Source organism: Cebus imitator, unplaced genomic scaffold, assembly GCF_001604975.1.
Source record: "Cebus imitator isolate Cc_AM_T3 unplaced genomic scaffold, Cebus_imitator-1.0 Scaffold384, whole genome shotgun sequence".
In the NCBI taxonomy this organism is placed as follows: domain Eukaryota; kingdom Metazoa; phylum Chordata; class Mammalia; order Primates; family Cebidae; genus Cebus; species Cebus imitator.
Window position 1 is genome coordinate 839,959 of NW_016107699.1, and position 24,701 is coordinate 864,659.

The 24,701-nt window shown below is 62.8% G+C and overlaps 2 protein-coding genes and 1 long non-coding RNA gene across 6 annotated transcripts in view; 1 reads left to right on the plus strand and 2 right to left on the minus strand.

Moving 5' to 3' along the window:
• The first annotated feature begins 1,875 nt into the window (after positions 1 to 1,875).
• On the plus strand, positions 1,876 to 23,724 carry SLC22A18 (solute carrier family 22 member 18). Of its 3 annotated transcripts, none has more exons than XM_017507726.2 (11): positions 1,876 to 1,974; positions 2,799 to 3,074; positions 6,670 to 6,767; positions 7,900 to 8,060; positions 8,295 to 8,427; positions 16,033 to 16,151; positions 17,295 to 17,402; positions 18,591 to 18,691; positions 20,654 to 20,755; positions 20,976 to 21,096; positions 23,488 to 23,724. In XM_017507726.2, exons 2-11 carry the CDS (start codon positions 2,931 to 2,933, stop codon positions 23,673 to 23,675), a joined length of 1,275 nt encoding a protein of 424 aa, XP_017363215.1. In that variant the 5' UTR covers positions 1,876 to 1,974; positions 2,799 to 2,930; the 3' UTR covers positions 23,676 to 23,724. The 3 variants fall into 3 exon arrangements, with proteins under 3 accessions (XP_017363215.1, XP_017363214.1, XP_017363216.1); XM_017507725.2 differs by lacking the exon at positions 1,876 to 1,974 and adding an exon at positions 2,339 to 2,404; XM_017507727.1 differs by lacking the exons at positions 1,876 to 1,974; positions 2,799 to 3,074 and adding an exon at positions 3,550 to 3,704.
• Positions 8,330 to 12,070, minus strand: LOC108288742. Its single transcript, XR_001818819.2, has 3 exons — positions 12,025 to 12,070; positions 8,854 to 9,022; positions 8,330 to 8,417 (listed from the first exon to the last, which is right to left on the minus strand). It is a non-coding gene; the product is annotated as an uncharacterized LOC108288742 (long non-coding RNA).
• Positions 23,100 to 24,701, minus strand: part of NAP1L4 (nucleosome assembly protein 1 like 4) — a 65,850-nt gene continuing 64,248 nt past the window's right edge. For both annotated transcript variants that reach the window (XR_005196759.1, XR_005196758.1), the window contains one exon: positions 23,100 to 23,116. The gene's annotated coding sequence lies outside the window, so the exon portion shown is untranslated. The remainder of the gene's footprint in view (positions 23,117 to 24,701) is intronic.

Genomic DNA, 24,701 nt, shown 5'->3' on the forward strand with positions numbered 1-24,701 from the left:
CTGCCCTGACCCCGCTGCCCTGACCCCGCTGCCCAGACCCCACTGCCCTGACCCCACTGCCCAGACCCCACTGCCCTGACCCCACTGCCCTGACCGCACTGCCCTGACCCTACCGCCCTGACCCCACTGCCCTACCCTACTGCCCTGACCCCACTGCCCTGACCACACTGCCCTGACCCCACTGCGCTGACCTTACCGCCCTGACCCTACCGCCCTGACCCTACTGCCCTGACCTTACTGCACTGACCACACTGCCCTGACCCTACTGCCCTGACCCTACTGCCCTGACCCTACTGCCCTGACCCTACTGCCCTGACCCTACTGCAATAACTCTACTGCACTGACCCTACTGCGCTGACCCCACTGCGCTGACCCCACTGCACTGACCCCACTGCACTGACCCCACTGCGCTGACCCCACTGCCCTGACCGCACTGCCCTGACCGCACTGCCCTGACCCTACTGCAATAACTCTACTGCACTGACCCTACTGCGCTGACCCCACTGCACTGACCCCACTGCGCTGACCCTACTGCGCTGACCCTACTGTGATAACCCTACTGCGCTGACCCTACTGCCCTAATGCTACTGGACCGTGAGCTGAAATGCAGCAAGGGCTGTCGCTCGAGTTCATGAACTTTCTGAGCAGCAGTCCTTCCTTCTGGGCGTGGGACAGGACCCACCTGGAATGGAGTCTTATGCCCTATGGTCAAATAAGGCAGGTCACATCATTTATTTAAGACCAGTTTTTAAATAGAGAGGTGGAGGGAAAGTTAGAGCAATATTTTTAGGTTTGATGTCTGGCTGTGGGAACGGAGCCGGGGTTCAGATTTCTCTGGCCTGCCTTGGGGAAAAGGGATTGTAGTTTCTATGGCCAGCTTTGGGGAAGAGTGGCCTCAGCGACAGCACAGCGGAAGGTCAGAGGAAAACTCTTGCTTCCGAAGCTGCTTCTGAGGCTTCGTGTTGGGGTGTTTTCTGATCCCCAACACAACTGAGTTGCTGAACCAAGGGCAGTCTGACCCTCTCCCACGACGACTTCAAATGAAACAGCCAGCCAGCCTTGCCCCTACCCACCAGGACTTTGGACGGCTGTTCCTCGCCTCTGCGATGTCCGCCCCACCCTGTCCCAGGACCCTCCACCCCCTGCAGTTTTCTGCTCGGTTGAGCTACGCTTGACACAAGGCAGGGCGACACTGGCTTTGACATTTGGGCCTGTGCCCGCCCTTGCCTGGGCAGGTGGGTGGGGCAGGCGTCCTTACTTAGTGACAGTCAGAGGCTGGAGAATGGTGCCCAGGCCAGGGCAGGGCCCTAGCCAAGTGTGCTCAGCGCGGTGTGTGTGCGCACAGATGTCAAGAACGGAGATTTGGGAGCGTCCACCCAGATTCCAGCGGCTCCAGCGGTGGGGAGCAGCATGAGGCCCGTGTCCCTGTGTGCCTGCCTCTCTGCTGACCCCTGCAAGGGTTGGGGAAGCGGCAGGCAAGGTGCCCTGGGGAAAGCGGGCTCTCAGCTGCTGCCAGCAGCCTCCAGGTCTGGGGAGTGAAGTGAGGAGGGGCCCAGAGCTGTCTCTAGCCCCACATTGCCTCTCCTGGGGTCCGGAGTGAACCCCTGTGCTACCTGAGGGTCAGGGTCCGCCTCCAGAGGGCACCGGGCAGGATCCACGCTGGAGAGGGCTGGGGCGGGCGGAGCCAGGCATGGGGCGGGCCCACGGGTGGGCGGGGAAGGAGCGGGTCCTTCGGGGGGCGGGGCGGGCTCGGCCAACGAGAGCGCAGAGGCCGCGGCGAGGGCGCTCCCGGAACGCGCAGTGGCGAACGGCGAGCGCGGGAACTCGGCCCCCAGAGGGGCGGTGCCTGTCCCAGGTCAGCCCCCGCGGGGGCGGGGCCGGGGCCGGGCTCTACGCGGAAGGACCGGTGCCCAGGTCACCCAGGAGCGCTCACCCCACCGCCACCCGTGCCCAGGCCCACCCCTGCGAAGGCAGGTACCCAAGCACACCCCGGCGAGGGCGGCCCCTGAGCCCTGAACCCCGAACTCCGGCGCAGCGCCGCTCCTCTGCCCAGTGAGGTGCCCCTGACGCTCCTGCTGGGGCTGCCCTGCTCCCCACAGCGTTCCCGAGCCCCGGGACCGCTGCTCCAGGGCCCTCAGTGGGTCTCCCCGTCCTGCCCCACCGGCCCAGATGTGCAGTCAGGTGTTAATGTGGCAGATTTTGGGGAAGGCTTCGGCAGCCTCAGAATCCAGCACCCACCAGTTGGAGGCCGGGAGGGGAAGGGCGGGACAGACAGCACCCTGCTGTGGGAGGTGAGGCCGAGCTGCCTGGCCCGGGGAGCCTGCAAGGCTGAGCTGTCTCCCCTACGCACTCCAAGACCAATCCAGAAGCCCCTTGGAGCTCTGGCTGCTGGCCACAGAGGAAGGTACGCCTTCCCTGAGAGCTGCGTTGGGGACAGGGCCACTGTAGGCCTAAGGAGGCCCCCCAGGCACAGGGACCCAAATCAATCTTCTGGCCGCAGAAGGCACTGATGTTTGGAGCTGCACACAGCCATCCCTCCGAGCCTCTGCCTCCCTCTACAAGTGGGGCATGGCGCCTTCCTGTGTCAGGCATCCGGGCACTGAGCCGGGCACTGAGCTGGGCACTGAGGCTGGCCCACCTGCAGGGGTAGGTGGAGCAGTGTGTCCCTGCCTCCCCTCCCATGGAGGCTCTGTGCCTGGAGACCAGCAGTTGTCCAAAGTAGAGAAGAGGGGCCACCTGACGGGTCCTCTAAGGTCCAGGTGGCAAGAGAGCCCCGCTGCGGGGATCCTCTCTTGCAGGCAAGGCCAGGCTGGTGCTGCCTGGGACCCAGTGACTCAGCACCCCCGCCCAGATCGACTGGACTTTTGGCCCCTGCTCCGTCAGCCTCCTGCTCGGATCTCTCCTGGGTCTTACTGCGGCGCCTGCCCAGGATGCAAGGAGCTTGGGCTCCCAGGGACCAGGGCGAGTCCCACAGCAGGATGGGCGCTCTGGACCGGCCCTTGGCCATCCTGTTCACCTATGTGCTGGCCACCATCGAGTTTACCTGCCTCTTCATGCAGTTCTCCATCCTGCCAGTGAGTAACATGCCCCAGCCCCTGCAGCCCCAGCCAAGGCTGCCCCGCTGTTCCTCCTACCTTCCATCTGGGCTGTGGCAGAGTGGGGGCTTCAAGCTGCCACGGCCCCCCCTCCCCATGTTGGGACCCCATGCCACACTTAAGCTGAGTAAGTTAAGGGACCCAGGCCTCTGCCTCTGGACCCCTGTCAGTCAGCACATCCTGCATTCTGGCTGCAGTCCCAGCCCCCGGGAGAAGCCGTGGGGAGCCCCCCCACTTCGCTCCTGGGGCAGCACCTCCCATAGCCCTGCTAGCAGATAGCTCCTCCTGCCTCTCACCAGCAGCCTTTGCCCTCTGGAGTTCCTGCCCCAAGGGCTGTTCAATCCTGTCTGGACTCTGGCAGGTCATCCCTTGGAGAGGCTCTCCCTGCCCCGCCGCCAGCTCAGGTCTGTCCCCTCCATCCTCCTGGGTCCTTGTCTGCTAAGTGGTCTGTGGTGGCAAACTGATCTCCAGCGTTTTCGTGAAGGAGAGAGAATGCAGTGTTTTACTTCATTATCTCTGTTGCCACAGGCGGAAACATTTCATCGGCAAATTCATGTTAGTCTGGTGTATCATTCAGCGGCCTGCGGCACAATATGTGGCTCTGAAGCTGTGATGGCAATCATTAAGTCATCTTCACCGAGTTTGGAGAGGCTTGGGAACAAAGTCTCACATTGCCAAGAAGCGAAGGCAGAGTCGGGGCCAACCTAAGGCCTTTCGATGTTTGCTTCTGGGAAGCCCGGCCCTCCTCCTCTGAGCCCTCAGAGCCTGGACCTGGGCATCTGGGTGGGAGTGGGGATGGGCCTTGGCACCATTCCGGGCCTGGCAGAGGCTTCCAGCCCAATAATGAGCATAAGGATCCCTCTCCGCCGTGCCTCGGAGCCCAGCCCACACCCGCTAAATGGCCTGGGTCAGGCCCTGAATCTCCTCCTTAGCAGTGAGGAAGGCTGGGCGGGAGCCCTGGTTTTCTCATCATAAAATGCGTCATAACAGTCCCTACCTGTCGGGTGGTGTGGGCAAGAGTGAGAATTCACAGCCCTTCCACCAGCCGGGCACAGAGCACAGGTGGAGTGGCTTCGGCCTGCCACCCATGCTCACAGGGAGGGGCGTGTATTCATTCAGTAACTCGCACTGGGTGCCCAGGAGCTGACCCTGATGTCAGAGCCTGCAATACTACAGAGTGTAGAGTCCCCAGCCACCCACACCCTGGTGCTGAGCAAGATGACAATCAACAGCAAACCCACAGGGACTGCAGTGGGAAGGGGGTGGGGTTGTCCCCATGGAGAAGGCAACCTTGGAGCAGGGCTTGAAGGAAGCAAGAGAGGCCCGGGGCAGTGGGGCGGCCAGAGTGGCTGGAGTGGACAGGCTGAGGCCAGAATGGGACCACACTCCACCTGCTGCTCAAAGGACTCGGCTGGGGATGGCTGCGGGGAGGTGAGAGGTGGCTGGAGTTGGCAGGTGTGGTCGAGGGATTGCAAGGGGTGTGAGAGGAAGCGGGCTCGGGAGCCCTGAAGATTTGGGCTTGAGTACCCAGGAAGGAGACATGGACAGGAGGAGAGGCAGTCTTTGGGGAAAGGCGGGAGCCCAGCTGGGGATGGGTTGAGTCAGACGATTGTAGTGGAGGGCCGAACGAAGCTGACACAAGGCAGTTCAGCACAGAGGCTCCGGGACCCTGCAGCTTGGAGGTGGTCGTGGGTGGGCCCCCCGGAGGGCAGGGAGACTGAGGTCGGATGAGCCAGGGGAACTGGCAGTGGTGGCCGAGGTGGGGCAGGGGACCCAGCACAACTCAGAGCAGCAGACCATCGGGGAGGAGGGAGGAAGCCACCAAGACGGTTGTCACTGCAGTGGGAGGTGTGCCAGAGCAGGCCACTGGAGGCAGCAGCGTAGGTCAGCGGGGACTTCGGGGAGGGGGAGGCAGTGGGAGGCAGGGGCCTGCTCCCAGGGCTGGGAGAGAAGGAGATGGAATGAGAGGGGGCTGCAGGGCGGCAGCTGCTCAGAGCTCTGCCAGGGAATATGTGGGAGTCGCTGTAGGGAGGGTCAAGAAAAGGCAGGAGAAGTAACAGGGGTGTGATTGCTCCAGTGGGCAACCCCTCCCAGAAGGGGACTGTGCAGAGAAACCGGGACAGAGGACCACTGGGAGGAAAAGGCAGGATGTGACTCGGGCAGGATGACGTGGAAGGCCGGGACAGGTGGGCAGGCATGGGATGAGGAGCCCAGCACCCTCCCATTAGCAGCGAGGGGGGGAAGGGAGGGATGGAGGAGGCAGAGGTTTCCTAGGGGAATGTGGGAGGATTGTCAGGTGAAGCTCACACACAGAAGCGACCTGGCAGATGGGGGGCTTCCCCAGCCTGGAGGGAGCAGGGGTGGAGCTGAAGGAAGGAGCCTGGGGTTGGGGGAGGGAGGGGTTGCTGACTGCTCTTGGGACTGAAGGGCACTGGAGAGAATCTGTGTGGACCAAGGGGGACAGAGGAGAGAAGGGTAGTGGGACCCCAAGACTGAGCTTAGGGAAAGGTCCAGCGTATAAGGGGGGCAGTGTACTAGCATCTGGGGCTGCCGTAACAAAGCATCCAAAGCCGGGGGGCTTGGAGCCACGGAAACTTGTCTCACGGTTCAGGGGGCCAGAAGTCTGAGGTCAAAGCTCCCTCTGAAACCCACAGGGGAGGGTCCCGCCCACCTCTTCCTGCCCCTGGGAGCCCAGACATCCCTTGGCTTGTGGCCTCATCACCCCGTCTCCCCATGGGCTTTCCCAACGTCATCTCTCAGAGTGTGTCTGTGTCCCCAATTCCCCTTCCACTGAGGACACCGGTCACGTTAGATCAGGGCCCTCCGTCATGTCCTTGCTGTAACCTATTAACTCTGGAAGACTTCTATTTCCTTAGAGAGTCGAATTCTGAGGTTCTGGGGGTTAAGACATATGAATTTGGGAGTGCACAATTAACCCATAGTGACATCACAGGAAGGAGGGTCAGGAACTCAGAGGCAGGCCGGGGGAGGAGCGGCTGTGAGGGCACCGAAGTCACAGAGAATGGGGACAGTGATAGGAGGGGTGTCCCGGGGAGGGATGCTGTCACGAGCCTACCCCTCCTGAGGGGCTGAGGGCTGGGGCCTCGCAGAGCAGACAGTGTCCTGCTGGGCAATGGGCCACGTCCTGGAGGTCACTCGGGGGCTTTGGGACAATCTATTGCTGGCCAGGACAGTGCTGCTGGCTTCCCTACAAAGTTTTGAATGAATGAAGACAAAATGGTGGGCGTCAGGTGCCTCTCTGAGGTGTACCCCGCAGAGGGGAAGGACCCTAGAGGCCACCGCGGGCTCCCGCCTAGGAGAGAAGAAGTAGGGTCCCTCGGGGAAGGGCCCCTCGACGTTCACACTGTGTAGTCAACAGAGCCCAGGCCCTCAGTTTCCTCCCCCCACTGCCCATCCGGGGACCCCAAATTCCAGGTCCTGCAGTCTTTCCCAGCCCCTCCCCATAGGCACACCGTCAGTTCCCTCCTCCCTCCACTGCCCATCCGGGGACCCCAGATTCCAGGTCCTGTGGTCTTTCCCAGCCCCTCCCCATAGGCTCCCTCCTGTGTTTCAGTACCTGTCTCGGAATCTGGGCCTGGATTCTATTGCCTTCGGTTACCTGCAAACCATCTTCGGGGTGCTACAGCTGCTGTGTGGGCCGGTGTTTGGCAGGTACAGTGTGTGTGTGCAGGGGGCTGTCCCCACAATGACCGAGGTCCTCTCAGACGCCATGGCCGGGACCAGCCAGGCTCCCCGACCCCACACCAGACCCCACTGGGATAATGGCACTCCTGTGTCACAGCCTGACGGGAGTGCCGAAGAGCTTTGGCCCCTGGTAGGTTCTCTGGGTGTCCCACCCCACACTTTCCACTAATCCTGGCCATAGCCAGAGAGAGTGTGATTGGTGAAACCTCACGGCTGTAACCACTCAACCCATAGGCCTGCCAGGGCCAGGCAGGAGGGACTCTGGGGGCCCCACACACCCCGGGTCTCAGTGCTATGGGAACGCTAAGCTCTGGGCAGGACAAGGACATCCTCCCACAAGCCACATGGGACAGAGCAGCAAGGGACAGAGCAACCTCTTAGGTAGAAATGAGGCGGCTCCATAGGCCGCAGACCAGCAGCCGCTCTGGGACGGCTTCCGCTGGCCCGGATCAGGAGGGAGAAAGGAGTTGGGAAACACCGTCTGTAAAACGCAGGCCCGTCCCTTGGTCACCTGCGATTCTGACTTTTATTTTCTTTTCGTTTTTCTTTTCTTTTCTGAGATGGAGTTTCCCTCTTGTCACCCAGCTGGAGTGCAGTGGTGCAGTGGTGTGATCTCAGCTCACTGCAACCTCTGCCTCCCGGGTTCAAGCGACTCTCCTGACTCAGCCTCCCAAGTAGGTGAGATTACAGGCACCCACCACCATGCCTGGCTAATTTTTGCAGAGACAGGGTTTCACCATGTTGGCCAGGCTGGTCTCGAACTGCTGACCTCAGGTTATCTACCCACCTGGGCCTCCCAAAGTGCTGGGATTACAGGCGTGAGCCACAACACCCCGCCAGGATTCCATCATTTATTTTTACACGGAGTTGGTCTTTCCCGTCAGTCAGTCTCCCAGCTCAGTGAAGCTGTCTGCACACAGCCCCACTGGGACGCTGGGGAAACTGAGGCCCTGAGAGGAGGGGGGCCTCCCAGCAGCCACCCAGGTGCTCAGGCCATTCATCCCCATCTGCACTCCCGCCTCCCTGGTGAGCCCCTGGGCGAGGGGAAGGGGGACCCTGACTGCCTCCATGAGGGTCTGATCCACCCTTCGGCCCCCAGGTTCGCAGACCAGCATGGGGCCCGGGCGGCGCTCACCCTCTCCTTCCTGGCGGCCTTGGTGCTCTACCTGCTCCTGGTAGCCGCCTCCAACCCAGCCTTGCCTGGGGTCTACCTGCTCTTCGCCTCTCGACTGCCCGGAGCACTCATGCACACGATGCCAGGTAGGCCTGGGGGCCAGGTGGGGCTGGGGCGGGGGCAACCTGGGAGGACCAGGCCACTGCTAGGGAGGTCGGCGTGCGGGTGGGGTCTGGCCCTAAGGGCTGGACAGGGCTGGGGGGCTACGTGGGCGTGGCTTGTGGAGGGGCAGGTGGGGGTGGAAGGGGTTGAGGGAGGTGGGTCGTGGTGAGGGGCCTAGCGAGGGCCTTTCACCACTCAGCCCCCCGTCCCCTCCCCAGTTGCCCAGATGGTCATCACCGACCTGTTGGCACCCGAGGAACGGCCTGAGGCCCTGGGCCGGCTCGGCCTCTGCTTCGGCGTTGGCGTCATCCTCGGCTCCCTGCTGGGTGGGACCCTGATCTCTGCGTATGGGTGAGTGGAGGGGCCCCGGTGGAGGCTTCGGGGTCAGGAAGCCCTTGGCCCCCTCTCAACCTCGGTTTCCCCTTTTGCTCGTCTGGCAGGCTGGGCTGGGAACCGGGGGTGCAGGTGGCCACATGGCATGGCTGCAGGGATGCCTGGCCCCGTGCAAGGCCTAGGCCTGACCTCCCGGGCTGGCCCTCAGTGGGTCTGCGTGGTATCCTATGCTGTCCGGGGCGCCACTGAAGCTGTCCGTGCACAGCCTCACTGGGACACTGGGGAAACTGAGGCCCTGAGGAGAGGGAAGCCTCCAGCAGCCTCCTGCTGGGGACTGGGATGCTACGGCAGCCGGGCTGAGCTGTTGGACGGTAGCCAGAGTGGTCAGTGGCCAGGAGGCCGGGGGGAGCACGGGCATGGGGAGGCAGCGGGCTTCCCACTCACCTCCTGACAGTCCCTTGCCAGCTGTTTCTGGAGGCTGCGAGGGTGGCTGCACTTGAGAGGGTGCCCCAGGGAGGGGGGCTGCCCCTGGACTCTGGCAGGAGGATCCATGGATCTGCTGTCTCCTGCTGTCAGCTCTTCCTGACTCAGCTCTGACTCAGTTTCCTCAGCTCTGAAATGTAAATCCTGATAGGAGGCGCATGGTCCTGGGAGGGTAGATGAAGTCACAGCTGTGCCCCTCCCCCCAGCTTTGTATTCTACGACCAGGGTCTTCCCAGGCCCTGACCCCCACCCTCTGCTGGCCTGTGAGTTTCTCTAAGTCTCCATCTGGCGTGGAGCCTTCCTGGCATCTGAACCCCCCACACACTGGGGGTGCCCCTCGGCATGAGGCCAGCACGTATGTGGACACCAGGCTCTCCAGCCCTGGATGAGCTGATGGCAGTTCCCAGGCCAGGCACCGCCTAGGGGCTGCAGCCTGGGCTCCCCAGGACCTCGAGGCAAAACCCAACAATGGTGGAGGCAGCTGGGTGCTGGCGCAGCCCCAGCGCTGGGAGGGCACAGCGGCCTTGTTAGCACGCCTCCTCTGGAGGTCTCTAGGGCTGCACTGGGGGCCTTGCTTGAGGCCCTGAGCATTCTTCCAGCATTTTCATCAGAGGCTGGGCTTCGGACTGATGCTGTGAGCGGGAGGGCGGGGTGGGGTGAGCAGCTTGTCTGCTCACGGATGTTTTCTGAACGCCTAATTGGTGCCCCCAGGACTCTGTTCTAGAACACGATGGCAAACAGCACAGGCTGAGTCCCTGGGCTGAAATGAGTGTGATACGAATTCCTGTAACGTCAGCTGAGCTACCTGGAGCAGAAAGTCACAAAGCAGAACTAGAGGTTCAGTGGACGGGGTCACTAGGGAGCTGAGCTACCTGGAGCAGAAAGTCACAAAGCAGAACTAGAGGTTCAGTGGACGGGGTCACTAGGGAGCTGAGCTACCTGGAGCAGAAAGTCACAAAGCAGAACTAGAGGTTCAGTGGACGGGGTCACTAGGGAGCTGAGCTACCTGGAGCAGAAAGTCACAAAGCAGAACTAGAGGTTCAGTGGACGGGGTCACTAGGGACTGTCTGAGTAGGTGCCATCTGAGTCGAGCCCTGAAGCGGGTGGGAGAGGCGAAGAAGCCACGGTGCAGAGACCTGGGTGTGGAAGCCAGGAGGCCATGTGGCTGGAGGGAGGGAGGAGGGGCAGGCGCCAGGCCGGGGCACCCTGGGTGGCACAGCAGGGGTGAGATGGGGGGTGGACGCCCCTGCAGGGAGACCGGTAGGGCAGCCACTGTGCCAGCCGAGGTGGGGGAGGATGGTGGCCAGACCAGAGGTGACCATGGTGGGAGAGGGCAGAGGGCGGATTCTGGCTTGGCTTTGCCAATGGGCGGGATGTGGGGGTGAACTCAAGATGGCAATGCTAAGGCCATGCCTGCCCCTGGGGCTGCTCCCGGGAGCCTGGCATCCTTGTGCAGAGGCCTGAGCAGCCTGGGGCGCCACCGGGATTTGGGTCTTGTTCAGGCCTATACAGGGTGCTTGTTGGGCGCTCAAGGGAGCTGCTGAGTAGGCACCCAAATAAGGGAGAGAAATGGGGCGCGTCTTCAGGTGTGGAAGGCCCGGAGCTACTCACTGAGCTCTCGTGTTTTGGGGCTGGGAGGTGAGGAGGGAGCACAGGGAGGATGAGGAGGGAGCACGTTCTGGGAGTCAAGGGCTGAGGGGTCCTTGGGGGGCAGGGACCCAGGCCTCTACTGCTGGTGGCCCAGGAAGGCATAGTGGCCCAGTGTCTGCAGCAGGGCAGCCATTCCCAGGTGCCGGTGCCAGCCGCAGGAGCCTCGTGCAATAGACAGGTCCAGGGAAACAAGGAGACAGGAGAAGGGTCCGGGAGTTGAGCTATAAACAGGGCATAGGAGGGTCCTGGGGGGCTTTGCTCAGGGTGGGAGGAGCCCTGAGGAGGCGCCCCAGGGAAAGGGAAGGGCTGACGTGGGAGCTGAGCACATGGCTGGTGGGGCGTCCCTGGAGGATGGGGCCCAGGACACCTGTGTGGGCAGCAGTGGCGGGATAGCAGCAATGGCTCCCCCTGAGGCCAGGAGGGTGGCTCCCCATGTGAGGCATGGGGAGCCCGGACCACCCAGGGCCTGTGTCTCGAGGGCGGCTGGGGTGAGGGGGTGTGAGGAGGGCACAGGAAGGAGCGCTGGGCCCCAGCAGGTGGCTGAGCTGGGCAGCTGTTCTCCCATGGTGCTGCCCACCCCGGGGACTCTGCCAGCTCGGGGCCCAGCCACCTGTTGCTGTCTTCTTCCCGTCCTCACCTAGGAAATGGGCCCTCCCCCGCCCTCACTCTCCCACAGGGATGCTTGGAGGGTCCCAGCTGGTTCTCGCAGTGAGCCAGGGCCAGCACGCTAGAGCGGCTCAGCACGCTCGCCTCCTGCAGGCCCGCCTCCCAGGCCACGGGTCCCTCCTGTCCCCACTGCTGACCGAGAGCACCACTCACATCCCTCTCCCTCCCTCCAGCCGCCAAGACAGCCTCTCCCCTACCCACACCTGCCAGCGCATTCCATCCACTTCCCTGCCTCATTCATCCCAGGATCTGAGGCACTTTACAACCTTGACATTTCATCACCAGGCCAGCTGGGACAGTTCCTTTGATGGGTGGGGAAACTGAGGCCCGGGAGATGGTGAGACTACCTCCATAGAGCTCCCAGTCCCTGTCCAAGGCTCAGGCGGTGTGGGACTCCCTCAGGATCCTCACCACACCGAAGACACAGGGCACTGCATGGGCCTTGTGGGAAAGCTGGCTGCCCAGAGTGGTGGTGGGAGGGCTGTGGGGGTGACCTTGTGGCTGGAACTCTGCCTTTGTCCAACCCAGATGGGGAGAGGGAGGCCCACACCTCCTCTTCAGTGGCTCACCGAAGGCAGTGAGGCCAGTGCCAGCCAGACTACAAGGCCTGGTGCCCCATGGCAAGGGCCAGCCCCCTGGCCTCCTCATCCTGGCAGCCCCCAGCCAGCTCTGGCTCCTGGCCTAGCCAGGGGCAGGAGCCTGGTGCAGCTGTGAACGCCCCCTCCTCACAGCCTTCCTGCCCTTCCTTGATGGAAACCAAGGCACGGCATACATGGGGTCTTCCTCCCTGCCCACCCACCTGTGTAGCCCATTCACCTGAAAGGCCCCAGTCCTGTCTCGTCCGCACCCACCTGGACAGCAGGTGGGAGGAGGAAGTGGACTTGGCACCCACAAGCTGTGGGGGCGGGCACTTGTATAACTGGTTTGGGCCCAGCCTCTGGAGCCCAGGGCTGAAAGACCAGGCTGGCCTAGGGAGGGACCCGAGAACTGAGTCACCAGGCACACGCTGGGCGGGGGGTGGCTCTGTGACTCATGTTCTGAGCCCAGACCCTCACAGCCTGGGGAAGGATGGCGAGAGCCATCGAGTCCTCCCTGCGTCAAACAGCGGGGAACCCTGCAGGGTTTGCCTTCTCCGGGTAGACAGGCGGCCACCAGGGCAATGCCCATGCCATGGGGGTACCAGTACCCAGCCAAGAAGAAACAAGGAGCCAGGGGCGCTGGAGCTCAGAGAAGCAGGACGAGGTGGGAAGGGAGGGGAGCAGCGCCCCACATGACCTGGGGCACCCTGAGTGCTGAGCAGAGGCTGAAGGGTACAGGGGTATCTGTAACAGGGCACCTGCTGTGCAGGAGAGGCAGGGGCTGGCAGGCAGTGGAGAGGGCAGCAGGATGTGGGGGACCCGGGCCTGCCCCCACCCCAGTTGGGTGGAGCTAGGGCTGTGGAGGGACATAGAAGAGCCAAAGAGGCAGGAGCCCCCAGGGCCAGAGAGGCACTCAGCCGCTGCCTTGTCCGAGTGCTTCCCAGGGCCCAGGACACTCTGGCTCTTTCTGTTCTTTCCCCGGCAGGGAGGGAGCAGGCCCCGCTGAGATGGTCCCAGCCCTGCTGTCCCTCAGAACAGCCTGGGGAGCATCGGGCTGAGCTGGCCAGGCCTCCTGCTGGCCCTGAGTCACTGCAGTCCCAGAGCCCATTTGGGGAAGGAGGAGCTTGTGGCTTGGCTGGAGGGCTGTGTGTTTGGGGAGTGGGGACCAAGTACTGGGAGACACGAGGGCTGGGAGGTGTCAGGCCAAAGCGGCCTCTAGAATCTTCTGGGGCACCCTGGAAGCCAGAAGGCAGCTGAGCTCAGCATGTCCCTGCAAGATTCTTGTTTTCAGACATGGTTCTAACTACAGCGTCGTGGGGCAGGCAGGGGTGACTTCTCCCAGCCCTGGGCTGGATGTCAGGGATGCTCTGGGCGTCCCCTGCCTCATCCTCTTGTGACCTAGGGGTCCCATGAAGCTAGGTCCCAGCTGACACAACCTTGGCCCCTCCTGTGGGTTCGCTCCCGGCAGCGGTATGACCTGGGCACCTGCTGTCACCTCTCGGAGCCTCAGAGCAAAGTGAGGCTAGATGAGGTTTGTCACTGGAGACTGTACAGGAGCGAGACCAGCAGAAGTTCCTGGAGACATGGCTGAAAGGCAGCTCCACTCACTGCTGTCTGGGCAGCCTCAGGTGTGGGCTGCGGTCGGTGGGCAGCATGCAGGCTGGCTGGGTCCTGCATGTCCAGAGGGGCCCCAGGACAGGGGGTGAGCGGCAGGGCGGCTGCCAGCCCCGCTCTCATTTGCATAAGAGGAAATGAGGTCGCCCAGCAGGTGAGCTGAGGGGGAGGGGACAAAGACCAGTTAAGCTGTCCCCACCTTCCTGGTAGTGGCTCCATTGATAAAAGTGTCGGGTGCGCCCCTGGAAGCCAGCGTGCCCCTGCATCTGGGCAGGTCAGGGTGAGGTTGGGGGTGCTGAGCGGAAGGGGCTGACTGCACTGTGCGAATGGAACCTTGATTCAATGGTCCTGGGGGATGGCCAGGCTGTGGGGGCCGGGGAGGTGTGCAGAGGCCCCGGGGCTGAGGCCGGAGTGCCCGATGTCCTTCCCACTCTTGGCAGTTCATGTGGGGGGAGCGGGAGAGAGCCCTGACTGGGGAAGGACAGCCCAAGTCTCCCCCAGCAGCCATCCGTGGCCACTGGCACAGTTGCGGGCCCTGACTCCCTTCTGGGGCCCTCCAGGGCTCCCCAGTCCCAGGCTCCCCTGTTGCCCACAGCAGCACTGGCCTTGGGTTCTCCCGCCACCACTCGAGGGCCTGGCTCTCTGCCACCACGCCTTCCTTGTCACCAGCCTCCCAAAATAGCCATTGAAGTGGCGCCTCTGTTCCTGTGCACTTCTGGGGCATCTGGCAAAGAAGGCAGGTTTTGCCCCTGCCCAGCCAGACCGTGAGCTGTGACATGCAGGCCTCTGAGGCCAGGGTCCCAAAGAGAGGGTCCTTCTCTCTGGTGCTGGCCACAGGAGCCAGGCGTCCCTCCCACACCACACATCCGTGCCTGCTGGCTGCAGGGACAAGCTGTGGGGCCAGTGCCCAGCCCTGTCCTTTCCCTGACATTTTCCCAAAGGAAGGGCCCAATGCTGTGGAAACCCAGCGGCCAGAAAGCCCGTGTCTGGCACCCTGGGGCCACGGGTGCTGGGCGGGATGGATGTGTGCTGGCACCCCCACCCCCACCCATGTGAGCTCAGGGGTCCTGCCTGAGAAATGAGAGCTGGCCAATGCCCAGACTCTGTACCCAGAGGTGGCCCACTGGCTGTCCTAGTCAGTGCGGCACCACGTCCCTTCCTTGCTCTGGCAAATGGGTACATGTAAGTGCATGTATACAAGTTTGCACGTGTGTGTGCGTGTGCGTATGTGCGTGTGTGTGCACGTGTGTGCATGTGTGTGCGTGTGTATGTGTACGTGTGCATGAGCGTGTGTGCACGTGTGTGCGTGTGTGTGTGTGCGATGTGGCTGTGGTGAGGAGGGGTGGAGAAAAGGTCTTTCTTTGAACTTGGTGGGGACACACTGGTCTGTGGCTGGCCGTGTTTTCAGGTGCAAGGGCCCCTTCCAGAACCCTGACTCCTACTCATGTCTGCGCCCTGAGGCCCTGACAAGGGTGGACTTGGGGGCTCTGCTGAGGTCGGGGCAGGACCTGTGCTGTCTGCGTGAACAGCTCACATGTTTGCCCCATCATCTAATGATCACTGTGGTCTCAGTGCAGGGTCCAACCTCAGCCCACCTGCCTCAGGGACCAGAGTCTAGCAGCTGGTAAAGTGAGTCTTTCTCAGATGGCATGCTGTATGGGAAGGAGGGCTGGGGCCTCACCAAGAAGGGTCCTTGCAGACTGTTTAGGAGTTTGCTCAGCTGCTGCGAGGGAAGCTGTGGTGGTCAGGCCTGGAGGCCTTACAGCCAGGCTCAGTGGGAAGCCCCCAGTGTCCTCCTGCCTCTCCCTGAGGGGAGGTGGCTGGCTCAGCCCCCAGGAGGCAATGGTGACAGAACAGCCCACTCCAGGCGCCTGTATTTCCAGGTGACAAGTCCTGCTGGTTCCTTCCAGGGGAATCCCAGGCTGAGTTTCCAGGTGGGGACTCATGGCAGAGAAGCTGACAGGAGAGCCAGAGTCACAGGCCTTGGTGGTGGCCCGGCAGGTGGGAAGGTGGCAGAGCAGCCTGAGGGGCAGATCCGGGGCTTTGCGAGTCTCTGGAATGAACCCTGGCCCAAAGCCCTCTTCAAGCCCAGCATGCTGCACCCACTCTAGAAAGTGGGGAGGGGTCCTGCCAGGAGGGGAGGCAATTTCTGAGGGTCCACTAAGTGCCAGGCCTGCCCTTGCCCCCACTGGGAAGGCAGCATGACCATCCCCATAACACAGCACGGGCGCCCAGGTCTCGGAGAGCCCCTCCCAGGGACACGCACTCCAGGCTTGCCCTTTGGAGCCTCTCCTGACATTGACCAGTGTGGGAGCTGCTGTTCCTGGGAGGATGCGCCGCCTACCCCAGGCGCCCACCAGCCTGGCTGCCACACCTGGCACCCACAGGGGCTGCCAGGGCCTGGGTGCCATGGCGAGGGCCATGGATGGTGAATGCTTCACCGGTTCCTTCATCCATCACTGAGTAAATGTTCTCTGAGGGTCCTGGTCCCCAGTCTTTAGGTCATAAACTGTGGGGACGTGAGAGGTCAGGCTTGAACCGCTTTCAGCCGTTGGAGGCGCAGGTCGGGGGAGGAGGCGGGCACCTGGGCCCTGGGACCCTCGCCCTGTGCAGCCGATGCTGTTGCCCGCAGGATTCAGTGCCCAGCCATCCTGGCTGCCCTGGCCACCCTCCTGGGAGCTGTCCTCAGCTTCACCTGCATCCCCACCAGCACCAAAGGGGCCAGAACAGATGCCCAAGCTCCACCACCAGGTAAGCCCCACCAGGTACAGCCTGCCTGGATGCTGGGGCAATGGGAGGCATTGGCTAGGCCCGTGTGCTCCAGCCAAGGGGCACGGGGCAGGAGGGGGAATCTGGGGGCTGCTCGCACCCTCCTGCCTTCCTTGAACCCCTCCCAGCTGCCGACTTCATAGGAGCCAAGTGAGGTGTGGTCGTGAAAAGGTGTAAGTGAGGGTCAGACAGGCGGGGAGACCCAGATGAGGAGGCGCTAGGAGGGGAGGCCCAGAGAGGGCTGGGGAGGACCAGGAGGGACCCCCACCACGATGGGTGGGCCAGCAAGGCTCCCGAGGCTCCAGATATCCAGGGAGACACGAGGATGCTCCCTGAGGCGCACTGATTGGTGGAGGGCAGAGGATAGTCAGGCGGATCCCAGGAGAGGAGGCCAGGGCTCCCCAGAGGAAGTCCCCTCAAGGGTGGCCCCCTGCTGAGCCTGGCCTCTGCACATGGGGCACATGGCAGGGCCCGTGCCTCTGTGCCTAGGGACTAACAGCCCAGCCTGGGATGGAGGAACCCACCTGGGGCCATCCTGGGATAGAGGGCTGTGATGGAATTAACCCAGAAGGTCCAGAGGAAGGGCTGGGTGGAGCTAGGGCTGTGGCAGGACATAGCAGAGCCAGAGAGGCAGGAGCCCCCAGGGCAATGGGCAGGGGGAATTCATAAACCCAGCGGGGGACCCGCAGCACCACACTCAGAGGTGTCCAGTGGACCAGGGCATGGTGGTGACTTGTGAGCACAGAGTGGCATGGCATTGCCATTGTCTTCTCTGGGCTGCTGGCCAGGTCACGCTCTGCCCTAGGCCCCAGGCCAGGACCTTACAGGAAGCAGCTGCTGGTCCCTTGTTCAGGGGCTCCGTGCACAGAGGATGTTTTTCCTGAGTGCCTCTGGGGATTCGGGGGGCCCTAGGCATGTGTGGAAGTGTGCTGAGTGGTGGTGCCCACCTCGGGGCTGGGAGCATCACAGCTCTCACACCCACGAGCGAGCGGCACTGAAGCCAGGGGAGAAAGATGCACCCTGGCAGGCAGAACAGGAGCCTGGGAGCAGTAAGGCCTGCAGCCGGGCGAGGGGCGGGCATTGGGACGATGGTCTCCGCAGGCCTGACTGGCCTCTCCCTGCCAGGCAGCCCCCGGGCCAGCGTGTTTGACCTGAAGGCCATTGCCAGCCTGCTGCAGCTGCCAGACGTCCCAAGGATCTTTCTGGTCAAGGTGGCCTCCACCTTTCCCTCAGGTGAGTCTCAACTGCCACCCGCTGCGGCCAGAGCCTGGCGGAGCTCCAGCTGCGGCCAGGGCCCAGCCCTTCCTCTGGCCTGTGTCCCGCAGGTCCACACAGAGGTCGTGCACAGGCGGGAGCGAGAGGAAGGCAGAAAGGGGTCTTTCCCACCTCCCTGCAGCCCCTCCACACCGTGAGCCTGCAGATCCCAGGGCAGGGCGCCTGGCTCCCCGCCTGTGGGGACCTGCCCTGGGATCCGCAGCGCGCTCCTCAGCTCTCAGCCTCATACCCTGTGGCCCCACGTCCTCTCGGGACAGCCTGAGACGCAGGGAAGCAGGTATGAGTGTCAGCACCGCCTTCTGAAGCACGCCGGCCCAGGGACCCCGCAGCAGACCCCGGGGTGTCACGGACCAGATAGAACAGAGAGCCATGGACAAGCCCACGGCAGCGCCATCTCTCAGAAGCCCGGTCCAGGCTTCTCTAACTGGGATGCCAGGAAGCAGGGTGGGGAACGGCCCTCGACACTCTGACCGCCCCAGCCTCTGTCCCGCCCAGCACACCTAGGCAGCCTCTTTTGATTCTCAAAACTAGAGCCCAAGTCACTAACCTCAGGAACAGGAGCCTTTTTTTTGAGGCCACTGCCCAGGCTAGAGGACAGGGCGTGATCTCAGCTCAGTGCAGCCTCCGCCTCCCAGGTTCAAGTGATCCTCCTGTCTCAGCCTCCTGAGCAGCTGGGACTACAGGTGTGCGCCGCCACCCTCAGTTCATTTAAATTTTGGTAGAGACAGGGTCTCACTATGTTTTCCAGGCTGGTCTCAAACTCCTGGGCTTAACCAATCCTCCCTCCTCGGCCTCCCAAAGTGCTAGGATTGCAGGTGTGACTTCGTGGGCTTTTATAACAGAGGCCCAGGGTGGGTCTTGGGGCCAAATCCTCTCACGTGGTCAGCCCTGGGTCCCCCCATCCCAGCGCCTTCCTGCTCACAGTCCAGAGCTTAGCAACCCCTTGGGAGCCACCTTCCACACCAGGGATCCGGCAGAATTCCAGGGAAGGGTCTCACTGGCCTGGCTGGCACCACAGGCCCCTCCCTGAACCAGGCACCGGCCAGGGCCCAGACCCCCTGACTGGTCCGGCTGCTGAGACAGGAGGGAAATGGGCAAAGGCCAGGGCGCGATGGTGCTCACCCCTGCTCCCCTGCCCCGGCTCAGGGCTCTTCATGATCATGTTCTCCATCATCTCCATGGACTTCTTCCAGCTGGAGGCTGCCCAGGCTGGCTACCTCATGTCCTTCTTCGGGCTCCTCCAGATGGTGAGTGGCACACAGGGCCTGCTGGGGGCACGGCGGGGGTCTCCGGTGGGGCAGGCCTCTGAGAGTGGATGCTTCTCCTGGTGGAGGCTGGGGAGCCCTCGGCCTCCCATCCGGCACATGTCAGGGTCCACAGGGAACCAGGCCAGGGAGAAAGAGCCAACTGCAGAGGTGAGCGCACTGTGAGGACAGTGGACTCGGGCCCCTGATGCAGCCGGCTGGGGTCTGTGGCAGCCCACCTGTCCACCAGCTGTGTGACCAGAGAAAGTCTCCCAAACGCTCCAAATTCACCCCATGAGGCCAAAGTGCCACCTCGCAGGGTCCTTGGCAGATGAGGTGACCTGACATGGCAAAGCACTTAGACCAGTGCAGGCCCCTGTGGAGGTTCCACAGGAGCAAGATGCCAGTGCTCAGAGGCCAGGCTGTCATTGTAGATTGCCCTGAAACCCAGGCAGCTCTGATGCGGCAGGGGTCCTGTCTGCCTGTCCCCCAGAACTGCTCAACTCCCGGGCCAGGGCGAGCCCCTTCCGCCACCAGCTCCTCTGGGCATCTGGACCAGACCCTGGGGTGGTGGGGACAGGTGATGGTGTGCGGCCACCCAGCATGGCTGCCTGACAGCCAGAGGGAGGAAGGGACTGTTCTGGGACTCGCCAGGGTGGGGGCGGGGCTCTGGGCCTCTCTGGAAGCCTGGGGCACCTCCAAGCCATCAGCTCTTCAGCCCCTGGGCCCAGGACTAGACTAGCGCTAAAATAGCCTCTCCTGGGAGGGGCTGGACCCCACTGTGGGCAGCGAGGGCTTCTGCTCTGAGGGCCGGCGGGGGGCGGGCGCCACGGGGCCCCTTCCAAACAGGCCGTGCCCAGCTCACCACAGGCAAGACCCTCATCAGACCCTGGCTGAAGCCTGCAGCCAGGATGGAAATGGCAGCCCCTGGCCTGTGTTGGGGGCACTTGGGCCTGGCATGGCTGCAGTGGGGACCCTGCCTGAGACAGACAGAGCTGGGTGGTGACCGATACCATGGAGACGCCCTCGCAGGAACTGGGCTGGTGAACTGCCCAGGGCCGGTGAAGGAGCAGGGTGAGGCCTGGGGACCCCGACAGGCAGAGCAGCGGGACAGGAGGCTGAGAGGGGAGGAGGGGCCCGCAGAGTAGCCCAGCCCCAAGTCCAGCCAGGGACAGGCTGCTCAGCTCCAGATTCAGATCAAAGCCTGCAGGGCTCCTAAGTTTAAGCTTTTATAGACTTAATGGGCAAATGGAGACACAGCACACATAGGCGTCTGGCGCTGTGAGCTCCTCTTAGGTGCATTGCACGGAGTGAAATTTGCCAGCTCCTCCTTTAAAAAACTTAAAATCCCAAAACACCCTAAGATAAAGCAAGTGTGAAAGTAAGATCTTTAAGCCATTTGTGGTTCGGGTTGGAAGCAGCTTCTGCTTTGCCTGGCAGGACGTGGGGAGAGTGGCTGGTCCCCTCCAGAGGTTCTGCGGGCTGGGCCTGCCCTGCAGGTGGATACTGAGCCCAGGGAACCTCCAGCGGGGCCACACCTGCATTCCAGGCACGTTGGCCCAGCACTCCCTGCTCGGTGGAGGAGCTGAGATGGCCAGATAGGCAGCCTTGCCCTGGCCTGGGAGCTGTCCACTGCCAAGCCTGGCCCACTGAGTCTGTCCCTGGGAGCAGCCTGCAGCTGAGCCTGTCCCACCAGGTCCATCCCTGGTGTCCCTGGTGTGGGCCTTTCTTTCCTCCCTTGTGGAGAGGAGCCCTGTCTCTGCAGGGACCTCAGAGCTGTCCTGACATAGTCACTGCTGGCGGGGTGGGGAGAGACCCCAGGGGCTTGCAGATGCTGAGAGGCCTTCTCTGGAGAGGGACACCACAGGCCAGTCTGGAGGTCCCCTGCTGTTGGGGCTGCCCACGGTCCAGGTGCCCCTCCCTTGCCTCCCCCATCCTCACTAATACCCTCTCTGTCTGGTCTAGGTGACCCAGGGCCTGGTCATCGGGTGGCTGAGCAGCCACTTCTCAGAGGAGGCGCTGCTCCGTGCCAGCGTGCTGGTCTTCATCGTGGTGGGCCTGGCCATGGTGAGGGCTCCCCGCTCTGGCCCACTCCCCTGACCCTCTCATTGGGGCAAGGCTACTTTGGACAATGCCATCTGTGCTTAGCCTGCTGGTCCCCTCCACCCTCCACCCCGACCCAGGGCCAGCTCTTCAGCAGGGGCAGCAGCCAGGGTGGAGAGGGACCGGTAAGACCCTAGAGAGGAGCCTGGCCCCACTCAGCTTGGCCCCCACCTGCCCGTCCCAGGCCTCGATGTCCAGCGTCTTCCACTTCTGCCTCCTGGTGCCCGGCCTGGTGTTGAGCCTCTGCACCCTCAACGTGGTCACCGACAGCATGCTGACCAAGGCAGTCTCCAGCTCGGACACGGGTGAGCTGCCGCCAGCTGGTGGACAGCCTCCTCCAGGAAGCCCTAGGAAAAGCCCAGTGGGGGTGGGATGGTCTAGGGGCCTAGGGTCCATGTGGGGTGGGTGGGGTGGGTGGGCTGGGGTACATGTGTGGTGGGTGGGGTGGGGTGGGTGGGATGGGTGGGCTGGGGTCTGTGTGGGATGGGTAGGGTTGGAAGCTGGGGTCTGTGTGGGGTGAGTGAGGTGGGGGTCTGGGCTCTGTGTGGGGTGTGTGGAGTGGGTGGGTTGGGTGCCTGGGGTCTGTGTGGGTTGGGTGGGGTAGGGAGAGTGGAGGCCTTCCATCTGTGTGGGATGGGTAAGGTGGGGGGCCTGGGGCATGCATGAGACTCCTGCCCAACACCTAGCCCAGCTGGGGGCAGGCCGGGGGCCTGGGAGGGGCTGCCCAGAGGTGGCATTTGGCTTGGCTCTGAGAAGCACCTAAGGGCCTTGCCTGCCAGGCCCAGAAGCCCCAGCGACTCCTGGGCCCTCCCCCAGCACAGGGGGGTCACGCAAGTGCTCAGGAACTTCCTGAATGAATGAGTGAATGAATGAGTGAGTGAATGAATGCACAACATTAATTAAATCCAGAAAGTCCCTAGGCCACCTGGGGGACACTGGTCTGCCAGATATAGACCTCCCCGCCCCCACTTCGGACCTAGCTTTCTTTCTTGAAGCCTAAGAAAGCCCCTCATGCAGTCTGGGGATGCCCTGTTCCCAACAGTGCCCAGGCTCCTGCCCCACCCCAGGCACATGGGCACACACCGGCCAGTGCAGGGGGCTCCTGGGCGCTGACGGAGGTCACAGGTCTCAGGGAGTCCTTTGGAGGCCTGGAGGTTCTTCCAGGCCTCCCCAGCAGCAGAGCCAGAAAACTCAGGCCACAAGTCTGACCCTCCTTCCAGCTGCCTGTCTGGGAGGTGGCAGCCCAAGGTCTGGAGGTGCAGATGTCGGGGGGCTGCAAAGCGTAGGCCTCTTCTCAGGGCTGCCTGGGAACCTTCAAGGCCTTCCGGGACTGTGACCTCATGGTGCAGGGGCTGGGCAGGCTGAGCCAGGAGGGCTTCCTGGAGGAGGTTGGGCCGAACTTTGGAGAGGCCAGGAGGAGGGCACAGGAGAGGAAGGCCTGGAGAGCTGAGGAAGAGGGCTCTGAATGCTGAAGGAGGCTGGGCCCAGGCCACTGGGCCACGTCATGCCCGGACACCACCGCCGGCCTGGAAGGAGCAAGCACCTGGTTCCCAGCAGCAGCCCGGAAGCCCACAGAAGGGGCAGGAACTGCACCCTGTGTCTGCAGGAGAGGCTGCTGTGAACGGTCCTCCACGCTGGGCCCTGAGCCCAGGTGGGGCCTAGCCAGCTTCTTATCACAGCTGACAGGCCGGAGAATTCCAACTCCAGGAGCCCTGGGCTCTGAAGCCCCTGGAGCCAGTGGCCCTCTGGGCACGGGACCAGAGGCAGAGAGTCCTCCCAGCTGGAGTCCTGGGGGATCCTCCTGCTTAGTGAGTGCTGCCCTCCATGTTGCCCAAGCGTTGACAACAGCCACAGATAGTGTCACATGTCTGTCCATGCTGGAGGTAGCTGGCCAGAGCACTGTGGAGACAGGGCGCCAGGGACCGAGCTAGCTGCTGCGCAGGTGGGGGCTATCCGAGGGTCCTGGGAAACGGCTCGGTCTTGCTGGGGCTGCAGAAGGGGCAGGTGGAGGGGTCCTGTGTGGGCTCCCGAAGCCCCTCCCTGGCTCCATTGGGGGAGTTCCATGGAATAGAAGGAGCTCTGCAGGACGGGGCTGCTGGAGGAAGGGCTGATGGCCAGGAGGGGCTGTGGGGCCGGGGCGTCGTGCCCACTCTAAACCCAAGCCCCAGCAGTGTCTCAGGCCGGGCTCAGCCTCCCGACTTCATCACCAGCCCTCGGTGGTGGTGTGTACCCTGGGAAAGAGCCGCCCTGACACCCTGGGCGGGAGGTTCCGGGCCCCAGGCGCAGATGCCATCTCCGTTGGCAGGCCTGGCAGGGCGGGGCCTGCTGCCCTGACCTGTGGCCCTGTTCCCAGGCTCCTCCTGCACTTAGAAACTTTCTGGAGCAGGGAAGGGACAGCCCAGTGCCCTGGGAAGCGCCCTGTGCTGCCTCCTGCACGGCTGAGTGGTCCTCAGGGAACAGGCACAGTGGGTAGAGAGAGCTGCGTTTGCTCCGGAGGCCGGGTGGGTGGCAGGGGGTGGGGGACGGGAGGATCGAAACCAGCAGGTAGAAAGGCCCGAGGGCTGTTTTCGGGAGTATTTCACCAGACTGTGAAGGTGCAGACGGTGCCGTGAGGTTGGAGGCCATGGCTGTGTCCAGGAGGTGGGCCACTGCCCAGGGAGCTGCCCAGGGCCTGACTCCCCTGACCCACCCTCCAGGGACCATGCTGGGCCTCTGCGCCTCTGTGCAGCCGCTGCTCCGAACCCTGGGACCCACCATCGGTGGCCTCCTGTACCGCAGCTTTGGCGTCCCCATCTTTGGCCACGTGCAGATTGCAGTCAACACCCTTGTCCTCCTGCTCCTCTGGAGAAAGCCCTTGCCCCAGAGGAAGGACAAAGTCTGGTGACCGCTGCCCAGACACAGACTGGCAATAAATTCCTAATAAACTCCTCCGACCTCTTCCAGCCTGGTTTCTGCAGGCTCACGCAGGCCTGCCTGCGTCCTCTGGGGAGGGATGCGGCTTCCAGACTGGAGGGCTTCCTAGAGGAGGGGGCCTACAGCTGGGCAAAGCTCTGGGGAGGACAGAACCACCCAAATTGGTTCCCAGTCATTAGTGTAGCCCCGAGCCTGCTCACAAAGGCACCCCCTGCTGCCACACAGACCCTCTTGCTCACACCCCAAGCAGTGGGGAGCTCCTGTCCAACCCCCTGCCCACAGTGTGCCTGCCCAAGAGCAGAAACGGTTGCTTAAAAAGATCAATCCCAGAACTTTGGGAAACTGAGGCAGGCGGATCTCGATCAAGAGATCGAGACCATCCTGGCCAACATAGTGAAACCCCATCCCTACTAAAAAAAAAAAAAAAAAAAAAAAAAAAAAAAAATCAGGGAACTAAGGCCTTCCTAGATGGAAGGGAAATTGCCCTCACTCTGCTGGACAGCACAGCACATACCCAAAACTGATCCTTGAACTAACTGCACCAGGGACAGCCCAGCACACACCCAAATCCTGGTCCCAGAACTGTACCAGACACGCTGCCAGCCACCCGAACCCCAGAACTGCACCAGACATGCTGCCAGCCACCCGAACCCCAGAACTGCACCAGACACGCTGCCAGCCACCCAAAACCCAGAACTGCACCAGACACGCTGCCAGCCACCCGAACCCCAGAACTGCACCAGGGATGCTGCCAGCCACCCGAACCCCGGAGCTGCACCAGACACGCTGCCAGCCACCCGAACCCCAGAACTGCACCAGACACGCTGCCAGCCACCCAAACCCCGGAGCTGCACCAGACACGCTGCCAGCCACCCGAACCCCAGAACTGCACCACGGAAGCTGCCAACCACCTGAACCCTAGAACTGCACCACGGAAGCTGCCAGCCACCCAAACCCCAGAACTGCACCACAGAAGCTGCCAGCCACCTGAACCCCA

Excerpts from the sequence above, each read along its gene's own strand:
- SLC22A18 (XM_017507726.2), top strand. The coding sequence starts at position 2,931 with ATGCAAGGAGCTTGGGCTCCCAGGGACCAGGGCGAGTCCCACAGCAGG. Across the intron at positions 20,756-20,975 it reads TCGTGGTGGGCCTGGCCATG|GCCTCGATGTCCAGCGTCTT; the intron begins GTGAGGGCTCCC and ends TGCCCGTCCCAG. Across the intron at positions 21,097-23,487 it reads AGTCTCCAGCTCGGACACGG|GGACCATGCTGGGCCTCTGC; the intron begins GTGAGCTGCCGC and ends CCCACCCTCCAG.